The sequence below is a fragment of the Oncorhynchus clarkii genome, chromosome 13 (assembly GCF_045791955.1).
Source record: "Oncorhynchus clarkii lewisi isolate Uvic-CL-2024 chromosome 13, UVic_Ocla_1.0, whole genome shotgun sequence".
Lineage (NCBI taxonomy): Eukaryota > Metazoa > Chordata > Actinopteri > Salmoniformes > Salmonidae > Oncorhynchus > Oncorhynchus clarkii.
Window position 1 is genome coordinate 48,152,528 of NC_092159.1, and position 14,347 is coordinate 48,166,874.

Here is a 14,347-nt window from a genome sequence, read left to right on the forward strand (position 1 = left end):
GCGTACATCTAATTATTTTACTTAGGCGCCATCTGGCAATAATCCCAAAGCTTGGGCAAATAAACATAACGGAGATGTATTGCGCTGCACACTCCCTCAGCCTTTCAGCGAGCTAAAATAAATCTGGCTATGAGATTTAAGGGTAACTTGAGGACTCACTGTTTCGGCTGGCTTTGAGCTTGGCCAGTAGTTTCTGAGTGGAGGGCAGGTCTCCAGTCTTGACGGCCTGCAGTAGGTCCTGCTCCTTCCCCATGATGGTCCAAGGTGTGTAAGCGCTTCACTGGCGTCCGTCCAGAGTCCAGGCAGCGGCTTCCTCACAGCGCCATGCTAAGGCACAGCCGCATCAAGTTACTGTCCTCACAGAAACACACACAGCTGACAGGTGAGGGAATGTGAGGCAGTAGAGGGGAGGACACTCACAGCCTCAAATCAGCTGTCTCAACTCCCAGTCCGGTTACGGATGCCAAGTCAAGGGAGGCCTGAGAGACGGAAAATCTCTTTTGCTGCTTAAATTTCCTGTTCAGCTTTCTTTTGGTCTTTATTTGCTAAATATTTTATTGTACAGAGTGTGTCAGGGATTGGAGTTGTGTGGAGCTACCATTTATGTGCTTGGAGGGCCCCGGCGGGTGCTGTGGTCAGAGCACAGAGAAGGCTGGAATGGAACCGCATGAACCAGCAGGCCAGAACCTGAGAACAGAGAAAACGAGTATAACAGTTGGGTTAATAGGCTATATCATAGTCCAGATTCAATACTGGACAACCCACACAGACATGCAAGTCTTTCAATGCCCATATGGCTATAGTGAACATGGAGGAGAAACCAAAGCAAGGCCGTCAAAAAGTGTGTAACCCCAAGGAAGCTCCAACCCAAAGAACAGCAACAGGGTTTTTACCATGCTTCAACAAAATTCCACCCAAATGCCACAGGCTAATTCATTTAGAAAGTCCAGCGTACCTACGATCTCTTTTTCAATTTTAACTCGGCTTGCCGTTACAGGAAAAATCAGTGGAGTGCCCTTTATCTCTCAGGAAACTGAAACAGTGAGGGAGGGAGTAATATCCTGAAACACTAAGAATCTCCCCACAAAATGAACATCTCACTCACATACATAAATAGGCATCGTTGTCACTTCAATTCATGGTGAGCAGTAAATATCTGAGATCAAATGGTAGCCTACGCTATCCATCCCCCTCAACAACAACAAGGCTGGTAAACAGTGCAATTTATGAGAAAAAATGTGGTTTAATGACTGCAGTGCATACCAGGACTTAATGGACAAATGGTTCATGAGAGAGCAACTTGCCCATAGAGGATGACTGACATTTTTTTAGAGCCTTTCCAGCAAGTGAGCTGGTGTTATTTACAGTTTTCCCTGAGGCTCTGAGATAAGGTTTTCAATGCTTGACCATGTTTCAAATGCAATTTGAATTGGAGGCTACTTAAACTCTTCCAGCCCAATGGCCTAGAACAGTTGAGAGAAATGAGAGCAAGAAGTAGCCTAGTTTAGGAGTGTTTGTTGCTTTTAAACAATTGACCTATATTTGTTTCACTTAAGATGATAGCAGAATTAGATAGAACTTGCGCATGAAATAACAATAACGCAAACTGTGATGTGTTCACGATCACACTGAACCAGTAAATGGGCAGAGGAGGAGACAATGAATATGATGAGTCTCCTCTCCAGCTCAGTTAGCTACAGTACCATCCATTCCCCATTAGACAGCTCAGCAAGCGTTATAATGTCAAAACACGTTCGTTATTCAACAAATACGGAGTTTCACTGAGAAACTATTGTAATTTACTCCCGTCACGCCCTGTATGTACCTCCAAAAAAGTTAAACTGAAAAAAAGATATTGTCTGGAAAGAATGTATTGTTTTTGACCAAGCGCGCACGCACCAAATCCACCTCTTCAGCACCTCCAATAAAATCACTCATTACCAATAGTGTGCAGCTGCAGCCTGCAATTTGAGGCATTTCTGCATGTGGGTATTCCTGCAAGCACACTTTGCTAGTACACGGTGTTGCCCCTGCCTCCTGCCTGCTGTGTACCGGAGTCCTCCTTGCTAGCTAGCGGGAGGGAAACCAGTGTACTTTACTCCCGCCTACCCTCACTGTTGTTTCTAAACACCTACCAGGGTGTTTACAAACACTACAGGAACAAGATCATCCACATGCATTGATCACATTTGTACTAATACTGTTGTATTTTGTTCTAAAGCTGTATTTGTACCCATTGGCTGCATATTCAGGAAAGCCAAAGTTCCAAAAGATGGGCCTAAAATAGTGTATAAGATATCATACAAAAGATTTTGCTGTGAATTATGTGGATGATGTTAAAAAATATATATTTTTTGTCTGATGTTATTAATAACGAGCATCCAGATGCTGCACTTGATTCATTTATGATAAACATGTTTGATAAACATACACATGTTAAGAAACTGACTGTTAGAACTGTTAACGCTCCATGACTTGATGAGGAATTGAAAAACTGTATGGTTGAAAGAGATGGGGGGGGAAAAGGAATGGCTATAAATCTGGTTGTATATCTGACTGGCTGACTTACGGCAAATCGAGAAATTGTGACTAAACTTAAAAATAAAAAAAACTATTCAGAAGCCAAGATCAATGACAAAGAATGATGGAAGAAAACCTGAGTACTTGAAATTAATGTTACCAATTATTTTAATGATCACTTCATTGGAAAAGATGACAAACTTAGGCAGTAAATGCCAACAATGAACAGTGAGCAATCGTATTCATGCATAAAAAAACGAATAATGAAATAAAAGCATTGTAAGTTTGAATTTTGTAAAGTTAGTGTGGGAAAGGTGGGAAAGGTGTTATCAATCAATAATGACAAACCTCCTGGCTAGAGGTCGACCGATTAATCTGCATGGCCGATTAATTAGGGTCGATTTCAAGTTTTCATAACAATCTGTATTCGGCCTTTTTGGATGCATATTATGGCCGATTATATTGCAATCCATGAGGAAACTGCGTGGCAGGCTGACCACCCATCATTATGTTTATAGGAAAAAGGGGGAGGCTTGTAAGCCGAAGAACACCATCCCAACCGTGAAGCACGGGGGTGGCAGCATCATGTTGCGGGGGTGCTTTGCTGCAGGAGGGGCTGGTGCACTTCACAAAATAGATGGCTCCATGAGGGAGGAAAGTTAGGTGGATATATTGAAGCAACATCTCAAGACATCAGTCAGGAAGTTAAAGCTTGGTCTTCCAAATGGACAATCAAACTTCCAAAGTTGTGGCAAAATGGCTTAAGGACAACAAAGTCAAGGTATTGGAGTGGCCATCACAAAGCCCTGACCTCAATCCTATAGAAAATGTGTGGGCAGAACTGAAATAGCGTGTGTGAGCAAGGAGGCCTACAAACCTGACTTAGTTACACCAGCTCTGTCAGGAGGAATGGGCCAAAATACACCCAATTTATTGTGGAAGGCTTTAAAAAATAAATACTTTAAAGGCAATGCTACCAAATACTAATTGAGTGTATGTAAACTTCTGACCCACTGGGAATGTGATGAAAGAAGTAAAAGCTGAAATAAATCCTTTTCTCGACTATTATTCTGACATTTCACATTCTTAAAATAAAGTGGTGATCCTAACTGACTTAAAACAGGGAATATTTACTAGGATTAAATGTCAATAAATATTCAAATCGGCCAATTAATCAATATCGTTTTTTTTTGGTCCTCCAATAATCGGTATCGGCATTAAAATCACAATCGGCTGACCTTTATTTCATATACCTTTGACTATTGGGTGTTCTTATAGGCACTTTTGTATTGCCAGCCTAATCTCGGGAGTTGATAGGCATGAAGTCATAAACAGCACTGTGCTTCAAGCATTGCTAAGAGCTGCTGGCAAACGCAGGAAAGTGCTGTTTGAACGAATGCTTACGAGCCTGCTGCTGCCTACCACCGTTCAGTCAGACTGCTCTATCAAATCATAGACTTAATTATAATATAATAAACACAGAAATACGAGCCTTGGGTCATTAATATGGTCAAATCCGGAAACTATTGTTTAGAAAACAAAACGTTTATTCTTTCAGTGAAATACGCAACCGTTCCGTATTTTATCGACCGGGTGGCAACCCTAAGTCTAAATATTGCTGTTACATTGCACAACTTTCAATGCTATGTCATAATTATGTAAAATTCTGGCAAATTAGTTCACAGTTCGCAACGAGCCAGGTGGCCCAAACTGTTGCATATACCCTGACTCTGCTTGCACTGAACGCAAGAGAAGTGACACAATTTCCCTAGTTAATATTGCCTGCTAACATGAATTTCTTTTAACTAAATATGCAGGTTTAAAAATATATACTTCTGTGTATTGATTTTAAGAAAGGTATTCATGTTTATGGTTAGGTACATTTGTGCAACGATTGTACTTTTTTTGTCAATGCGCTTTTGTTAAATCATCACCCGTTTGGTGAAGTAGTCTGTGATTCGATGACAAATTAACAGGCACTGCATTGATTATATGCAACGCAGGACAAGCTAGTTAACCTAGTAATATCATCAACCATGTGTAGTTAACTAGTGATTATGTGAAGATTAAACTGATCTTATAAAAACGATCAATGCTAGCTAGCAACTTACTTTGGCTCCTTGCAGCCACAAGGTCCTTTTGACGCTGCACTCGCGTAACAGGTGGTCAGCCTGCCATGCAGTTTCCTTATGGATTGCAATGTAATCAGTCATAATTGACTACCGATTGTTATGAAAACTTGAAATCGGCCCTAATATATCGGTCGACCTCTAATATGAAATACAAATGGTATAGAGAGAAATAGTCGACGCGTCATAATTCCTATAATAACTACAACCTAAAACTTCTTAACTGGGAATATTGAAGACTCCAGCTTTCATATGTTCCTATGTTCAGAGCAAGGAACTTAAAAGTTAGCTTTTTTACACGGCACATATTGCACTTTTACTTTCTTCTGCATTATTTAAACCAAACTTAACATGTTTCATTATTTATTTGATACTACATTTATTTTATTTATGTATTATATTAACTTAAAATAAAAAGTGTTTATCCAGTATTGTTGTAATTGTCATTATTACATATATATAAATATATATATATATTTTTTTTTTTATTATTATTTTTTTATTTAAATTATTTTTATTTTATTTTTTATTTTATTTATTTTTTAAACTCTGTTCATTAAGTTTTGAACATACACACACAAGACAAAGCAATATAAATAATATACTCAACTAGAAAAAAAAAAAATACAAATAAAAATACAAATAAAAAAATAGCTTTAAAGATACCATACTTTAGACAAGTTAAACACACCAGGCAGAAGGCTACAGAGGTTAAAGGGGCAATCTATAGTACAGGGACAGGGCAAACATCTCACCATTGTTCAAGGGATAAGGGTGGAGAAATGCAACCACTCACAGAGAGTCATGGCCACAGACCGACCATCCACTGGACAAAAAAATAAATAAAAAAAATAAAAAAAAGTTTACAATGCTTTAAAATAAAAATAAAAGAAATGATTATTCATGTAGGCGTGAACAAAATGTAAAAATAACTGGGAAAAACAAGCTCACACTTCAGTCTCTGCCTGGGCAAGATGAACAAGGCATCTGCGGACCTCTTAAGTCACAGACTTATTTTAGTATTAATTGGAATGCCATCAGAGGATGGACTGTTTAAAGTAAGACCGGAATGGAGCCCAAGCCTCATCAAACAGTTTGGGGTTCCCACGTGAATTGAATTTAATTTTTTCTAGTTTCAGAGAGCACAACACATCCCTCACCCAATATTTATAAGATGGGGGAGCTGCCATCTTCCAGTTCTGTAGTATTAGCCGTCTAGCTAAAAGAGTTGTATAAGCAACAGTGTCCGACTGGATTCTTGATAGGGGGGTACCCATGGGCAGTACTCCAAAAAGGGCTGTAAGGGGAGACGGATCTATAACAGTGTCATATATATCAGAGAAACATTTAAATATTAATTCCCAGAAACCTGACAGTTTATGACAGCCCCAAAACATATGCAACAGTGTGGCTGGTTCCACCTTACATCTGACACAGGTAGGATCAAAATCAGAGAATATTCTTCCAAGTTTGGCCCCCGACCAGTGGATACGGTGAACCACCTTGAATTGAATGAGGCTGTGTCTAGTGCTAAAAGAGGACGAGTGCACCCTGTGCAGCACAGATTCCCAGGCGTCTTCCCCAAGTTCCTCCCCCAAATATTTTTCCCATGGAGTCTTTAAAGGCACCAAAGAAGGGTTCTGTAAGTCATGAATGATTGCATATACATCTGAAATTGCGCCCCTAGGAAGCTTGTTCAGCTCCAAGATGCTCTCTATAGTTGTATTCGCAGGCCTATTGGGAAATCCAGGTGTGTTAGCCCTGACAAAGTTTCTAGTCTGGAGATAGCGGAAAAAGTGGGATTGGGGGAGATTGAACTTTTCCTGCAGCTGAGAAAAAGAGGCAAATGTACCATCAAAGAATAATTGGGCTAGCGAGGAAAGGCCTAGTGAGTGCCAAATGCCAAAAGCCCCATCATTCAAAGATGGAGGAAATAAAATGTTCTGATTGATTGGGCCTGATAGAGAAAAGCCTCGGAGGTTAAAGGCTAAACGGAACTGATTCCAAATTTTAAGAGACTGCTTTACAATTGGGTTGGCACACATTTTGCCTAGGGACACTGGGAGAGACGAGCACAGCACAGAGGAAAGTGCTGCAGGTTTACACGATTCAGACTCCATCTGGACCCAGAGTGGTCTAGGGCCAGTAGGATCAGTCTGCAGCCAGTACAGAACGGCTCTAAAATTTGCAGCCCAGTAGTATGTCTGAAAATTTGGTAGAGCTAAACCCCCCAATGACCTAGGCTTCTGTAAATGTTTTCTTCCAATCCGTGGTACCTTGCCATCCCAAATAAAATGCATGAATGTTTGATCTAGTGAAATAAAAAAAGATTTTGGAATAAAAATGGGTAAACATTGAAATAAATATAGAAATTTGGGCAACACATTCATTTTAATGACGTTAATCCTTCCGATAAGAGAAAGGGGTAGCGAATTCCAAAAAGTAAAAGATTGAAACAATCTGTCTGCTAGAGCAACAAAGTTTTCCTGAAACAAATTTGAATATTTCCTTGTCACTTTTACTCCCAAGTAAGTGAATTGATCCCGGACAATCCTAAACTGAGAACTTGTGAAAGAGCACTTTAAAGCAGCCTTATTTACAGGAAAAAGCTCACTCTTGCCTAGATTCAGCTTGTACCCTGAGATTGATCCAAACTTTTTAAGAACAGATAGGGCACGTGGCAATGAGGTATCGGGATTGGAGATAAACAAAAGGAGGTCGTCAGCATATAGCGAGACTTTCTGCTCCCAGCCCGCCCTGATTATGCCTTGAATGGCATCATTAGAGCGTAGTGCAATGGCGAGAGGCTCGATTGCCAAAGCAAACAGCAAGGGGGAGAGTGGGCAACCCTGTCTGGATCCGCGGTGCAAGGGAAAATAGTCAGAGGACAAGTTATTAGTCCGTACCGAAGCCATGGGGGAAAAATAAAGAATCTTTATCCACGCAATGAATTTGGGGCCAAAGCCAAATCTATAAAGGGCAGCTGTTAGGTAGTCCCACTCAACGCGGTCAAACGCTTTTTCGGCATCAAGTGAGACCACCACCTCCGGGTCCTCCGACGCTGGGGAGTACAGTATATTCATAAGGCGCCTAATATTGAAAAATAAATGCCTATTTCTCACAAAGCCAGTCTGGTCAGAGTGTATTACTTGGTGCAGCAAGCCTTCCATACGGATGGCTAAAAGCTTAGCTAGGATTTTGTAATCACAGTTTAAAAGCGAGATTGGGCGATAGGATCCACATTCCAGGGGGTCTTTGTTTTTCTTTAGTAGTAATGAAATTGAAGCCTGATAAAGACTAGGTGGCAGCTTTGAAGTATTGAGGCACTCTGCAAATAGTCGGGACAAGAATGGGCAAAGCAGACCAGAAAACGTCCTGTAAAATTCGGTTGGAAAACCGTCCGGACCCGGTGATTTACCACTTTTCATTGCGGACACTGCTGTTGCAATCTCCTCAAGCGTAAATTCTTCTTCTAGACAGTCATGGGAGTCTGTATCAATTGAAGGCATATTCAAGCCATTAAAGAAGGAGTCAATCAGCAAAGGGTATTGAGGGGATTCAGAGGTGTACAGCGCAGAGTAAAATTGTTTAAATTGATCATTGATCTCTTTATGTATAACTGTGGTGGCACCAGACGGGGTCCTTATTTGTGGGATTAGCCGTGAGGCCTCAGATTTACGGATCTGATGTGCAAGGAGTTTACTGGCCTTGTCGCCTTGTTCTTGGACTTTGTATCGAGCTCGCAAGAGTAACTGTTCAGCTTGCCTGGTAGAAAGCTCATCAAATTCAGATTGGAGTAGTTGGCGCTCTTTATGCAGATCAGAGGAAGGATCCGTAGCATACTTCTCATCCAATGTGGCTATGGACTCGCTCAGGTCCCGAAGTCGCTGGGAGCGAACTCTGTTTTGGTTGGCTGTATAAGAAATAATTTGGCCACGTAGGTATGCTTTGAGAGACTCCCATATGGTAGAGCAGGACATACCTGGTGTTGAATTAGTTTCTAGGAATAAGGTAATTTCAGAAGAAATGAAATTGACAAACTCCTTATCTGAGAGTAAAATGGGGTTGAGACGCCATTGATAACACCTAGGAGGTCGCTGGGGAAACTCTAGTTCAAGCACTAATGGTGAATGGTCAGAGATAACAATACTCTCGAAGTACACTGCCGAAGGTTAGGCAGAAGTTTTTTGTCCAAAAAGAAGTAATCAATCCGGGAGTATGTTTGATGAACATGAGAATAAAAGGAATACTGTCTATCTGTAGGATGTAGGAAACGCCAGGCCTCAAACATAGCATATTTCTGAAGAAAGGATTGAATAAGTAGGTCACATTTAGATGGGCCTGTATTTGTTTGTGAGGACTTGTCCAGAACTGGGGACATTTTACAGTTGAAATCCCCCCCTAAAATCAACAAATGAGAATCTAAATTGGGAATAGCAGACAGAAAGGAAGAAATGAAACTTGTGTCATCCCAATTGGGAGCATAAACACTAGCCAAAACAAGAGGGGTAGAAAACAGTTCACCAGTTACTATGACGTATCGTCCCTTAGGATCAGCAATAACCTCAGAAGCTACAAAGGGAGTAGCTTTATCAACCAGAATAGCAGCACCTCTTGATTTACTATGAAAGTTTGAGTGGAACACTTGACCAACCCAGTCCTTACGCATCCTAAAATGCTCACCAGTCCTCAAGTGAGTCTCTTGTAGAAATGCAATATTTGCATTCAAACCCTTTAAGTGTGTCAACACCCTCTTACGCTTCACCGGGTTGTTAACCCCTTTGGTATTCCAAGAAATGTACTTGATCGTATTATTTCGGCCCCTCTGGGCATTCCCGTTATTCAACCCTGTCATCAGAGCATAGAATGGAAAAGCAATGAGCGCCCAAAACCCCCAGAATAACTTGTCTCAGAGTAATAATGTACGGTGGTAAATGTTTGGAAAAAGTACAGAGAAAAAAACAGAAAAGAAAACTAAAAAGACAGAATGACAACATTAGAACTGAACAATTCAACCTGCCCCCCCACCCCCTCCCCCCATCCCAGACAATACCTCCCCAAACGAGGTACAAGCCTAAATAGAACATGTTCTCTTCGCACAGTATGTCTGTGAGAGTGCGGTCTTAAACCTAAACCCACAGTCCCGCTCTTTAAAGTCGCGTTTTGTTAGTGGATCAAGCAGCAAAAAGAAAGATTTGTATGTATTTTTTCAAAAAAAAAAAAAAAAAGGCGAATCCCTTGTGCAAACGGAATGACAAAAGCACCACTTGTAGATGTATATAATTGTATTCCCCGTCTTATAACAGGCATTGAGAGAGAAAATAAATAAAATGTATAAAGGCTCTCAGCCAAAAATCTAATTTGAAGTAAGGAAATCATAGTTAGACAATCAAAAATAATAGTAATTATAATAGTAGTCTAGTTGAAGCTGAGACAGTTTACAACCAATACCAAAAAACGATGTGTGCGCAACGTTGAACGTTTGCTGGGCATAAATGACGCTCAAAACTTTTAAAATTAAAGTGAGGCCCCAGAAACCGTGTAGCCTCGGGAGACATTTACTGTTTACTGGGTCAATACAAACGGATGCAGTAAACTAATAACCAAAACTATTTTGAGTCACTGAGACAATGTGTAAACAAACTAAATAGGTGAGCGAGATAAGCCACGCACACTAGATAATCAAAACATTAGATCACATCAAATAAGCCTGAATAGTTTCACTAACTATACAAGACTAGCCTGTTATATCTAAACATAATTGTACCACAAGTGGGGTACTTACAATCCACACTGTGAGCATATTCAAGACTTGATGTGACGTTGAATGTGAGCCATAGCCTCATCCGGAGATTCAAATGTGTGGTCTTTACCCTCATGAGATATCCATAAACGGGCCGGGAATCGCAGTCCATACTTCACACTTGGATGGTCCCGAAGTACTCGTTTGGCCTGTCCGAAAGCTGCGCGCTGCCTGGAAACAGTGGGGGAGTAGTCCTGGTAAATGGAAAAGCTCTGTCCTTGAAAGCTCAGAGTGGTATTGCGGGCTCGTCGGAGGATCTCCATCTTCTCATGAAAAAAGTGCACTCGAAGAATTATGTCACGGGGCCTCTCCCCATCCCGGGGCTTTGGGCGCAGCGACCGGTGGGCTCGATCAATCAGGGGCTTTTCATCTAAGGCAAGAACATCCTTCAGCAGCCCTGAGACGAAATCCGTGGCGCGATGCATTTCCGCGGACTCTGGGATTGATACAAGTCTCAGATTATTGCGGCGAGAGAATCCCTCTAAACTCACACAGCTCTCCCTCACCTTTTTCAAATCCGCAGCTAGGCGTTTAACTTCAGTCTCCAGGGATGTAGTTAAATCGGAGACATTAGTAGCGGAGGCCTCCAGTGCTGCAATCGTTGTAGTGTGTGACGCAGTTGTTGTTTTGAGTAATGTAATTGCCGGCACAGTCTCGTTCCGCAGGATGGTTAAATCTGCTTTTAAAGTATCAGAAACCTCCTGTATTCTGGCCTCAATCGTAGCAACCACCTGTGTTTTCATTTCAACTATCTCAGAGCGTAGTAGTTTGATGGCTTGGAGAATGTTCATTTCAGCGCCGCCAGGCCAAGCCGCGCCCCCAGGTAAAGTGTGCGTCCCCGGGCCCTCAGACTCAGGAGAGGGCGGTGATGAGAGCGGGTCTTGTAGGCCGGGTTCTCAAAGTCATGCTCTTGGCCTTATGTTTGGTCGACATGCTGACATTCGGAAGCAAAGTAGTCTTGGTTTTTACGGAAAGGGATCACCAAATTAATATTTGAAAATAAATACGGTTCTGCTGCAGAATTCACATAAACTTTAAGAATACCACGGGAGCAAACGGAGAACACGTCAGTCACACATGGCGTCCCCTACCATCCCCCTATTTAAATTATTTTGGCCGTTAATCGGTATCGGCTTTTTTTGGTTCTCCAATAATCTACATTGGCGTTGAAAAATCATAATCGGTCGACCTCTAGTGTGGTGTAGCGCAGGGCAGTTCTCTAGGCCCTGTACTCTTTTTTATTTTTACCTATGACCTGCCACTGGCATTAAGGGGATCCTAATAAAATACCAACAGAGCTGTGAGAAAACAGTGCTCGACAGACGGGGGAGGAGGACACTGTCTAGTACCGGTCGCCACCGCCTCCCGCTAGCACAGCAGGCGGGAGGCTGGAGTGACACTGTGATAGTTAACTAACTAGCTAATCAGCGACACCGTGTGCTATCTTGCTAGTTAGCACACAGTGTCACCCCCAACTCCTGTGCACTAGGGAAAACCTTGCTTGCCAAGCGGGGGCAAAGGACATTGTCTACCAATCGTCCCCAACTCCCGCTAGCACAGCAGGCGGGAGGCGACACCATGGACTAGCTAGCTTGATAGTTAGCTCGCTAACTAGCAAGCACACGGTGTCGCTAACTATCACGCTAGCTAGTCCATTGTGTCGCCTCCCGCCTGCTGTGCTAGCGGGAGTTGGGGACGATTGGTAGACAGTGCCCTTTGCCCCCGCTTGGCAAGCAAGGTTTTCCCCAGTGCACAGGAGTTGGGGGCCGACACTGTGTGCTAACTCCTGCCTGTCCTAACTTAAAAATGTACCAATAGAAGTATAAAGAGGGGTTCCTGCAAATGCAGGAATACCCACATGCAGGAACACCCTGAATTGCAGGCCAATTGTTCCCTTCTCCTCATTACTGCCATGCACAGGTCAGCTGATACAGCAGGAGTACAGTATCCCAAAATATCATTGATAAAACATTTATTCCAACCTTTTTTGGAAGTACATACCGGGAGTGAAGGCAGTAAATGACGATAGTTGCTCAGGGAAACTCCATATTTGGTGAGTATAACAAACATATTGACGTTTGCAGAGCTGTCTAATAGAAAAATGAATGTTGGCTAACTGGGATAGAGAGGCTACTCATCATATTCATCGTCTCCTCCTCTACCCAGTTCAGATCAACCTGGCCAGGAAATTCATGTACAGCAAAGTGTTGCTATGTAAACATACACCATTTTGAGAAAGTTCACAGTGTGCACAGCAGGATCCCACTAATGAGATGGTGTCTGCACAGCACAGGTCTGCAGTCTGCACTGTTCTTTTGTGTGAACATAACTTGCTACATTACATGACCTGACAGTCTCAGTACACCACACACCCAAAGAGGTGCACAGGGCGTAAGCAAAGCTGTCATTCCCAATAACAGTGATCATGTCCTCCTCCTCTTCCCCCACCAAGGCCATTAGCCAGTCTTTTCATGCTTGCTGCATTGCTGGCAAGGGGTCACACAATATGAATGTGTGTTTGAGAAGTTGGAGTGTGTAGCTGATGATGGGGTGCAACTTTATTCACTGGTCCCAATGGAGAACTACACCATGATGTAGGATTTAGATTATGGATCATTGATTGCCAATAATGTGTTTTTAGAAATATACCTAGTTAGTTATTGTTCATCCAACTGTAAGATAGTTATTACTCAATTCTAAAATTAACCATAAATAAGACGCATTACAAAGCATGGCGCAAACGTTCAATGCAACTTGAACTGGGTTATTATGAAAGGAAAAATACCATTAGCTAGTAGCTCTTACTCCATATGTAGCAAGCCTATCACTTTAGCTAGCATCTACTTTTCAATCTCGCGGTTGCTATGTTCACTAAAATAACATGGCTAGCTAGCTAGCAAAGCTAAGTAGTGAGCTAGCAACCTTCGGACTGAACTTCTTAACTAGCAACACTAGTTTCCCGAGCACGTCGGTAGGGCCATAATTATAACGTTGGAATTCACATTTGTCTTACCTTATACAGTGTTGTTGTTGCATGTTAGAAAACGGGAATACATGTCAAGGTGGCAGTCTTCAGAGAGCCTTCCAAGGTCCATCAAAAGTAATCGTAGCCTTCCAATAACTCAAGGAAAGTAATTTTGAGTTAGTCTCCCACAGAAAGCGAATCTTAGTACTCTTCTTATGCCAAGTAAACACATAACCTACTCATCACAAATATATGTAAAATATAAAAATACATTAAAGTGTGTATAATTTGATGCAATATTTTACAACTCCGACCCGAAAGCCAGACTCCACTGAATTGTCACTTGCTCCGTCAGATCCAATCCAGAATGTGTTCGTCCCTCCCACAGTCCTCTGTCCCCGCTTTCTCCTCCGCTTCCAAAAAGAGCGAGCTGTGCGACCCTACTCGCGCCCGTGCGACTTGAAATTATATGAAGTAAATAATAATAAATCCTATAAATAAAAACTACATAACATGCACTACACTAAAGTTTAAAGCTAGAATCCCTAGTTGTACATACATGTTTAATATATACGAATTGATTATTGAAATTGATGACAAATGCCTATGAGCTTAGTTCAACTGTTGTACCCCAACCAGAACCAAAAATGTGTTTGTAAACAATGTAAATGTATTTTAACGAACTGTATAGCCTCAAAACATGGTTACAACTATAATTTTGATATCATGGCTGGTCAGTCCTTCCATCCATAGCTCTATGAATTTGCTTTTTACCAAAATATAGGCCGACTGACGCTTTGCTATTGTTTCAATTAAGGACTCTGGCTTTAATAGAATAAGAAAACAATTGCACATAACATCCCATAACATTTTGCACAGCTGTCAGTGGCAGAAAATGGCCATAACACAGCTTTCCCCAGAAATGTGTAC

At 41.7% G+C, this 14,347-nt stretch overlaps 1 protein-coding gene across 10 annotated transcripts in view; it reads right to left on the minus strand.

The window, feature by feature from the left end:
- Positions 1-13,792, minus strand: part of LOC139364944 (caskin-2-like) — a 73,296-nt gene extending 59,504 nt beyond the window's left edge. For 3 of the 10 annotated variants that reach the window (XM_071102208.1, XM_071102211.1, XM_071102206.1), the window contains exons 1-2: positions 13,466-13,755; positions 160-687 (exon numbers count right to left, since the gene is read on the minus strand). In XM_071102208.1, coding sequence (XP_070958309.1) covers positions 160-253 — 94 coding nt within the window. In that variant the 5' untranslated portion in view covers positions 254-687; positions 13,466-13,755. Of the gene's footprint in view, positions 1-159; positions 688-13,465 lie in introns of those variants that run through there. The other 7 variants (XM_071102205.1, XM_071102209.1, XM_071102203.1 and 4 more) reach the window with 4 other exon arrangements.
- Positions 13,793-14,347: the final 555 nt, after the last annotated feature.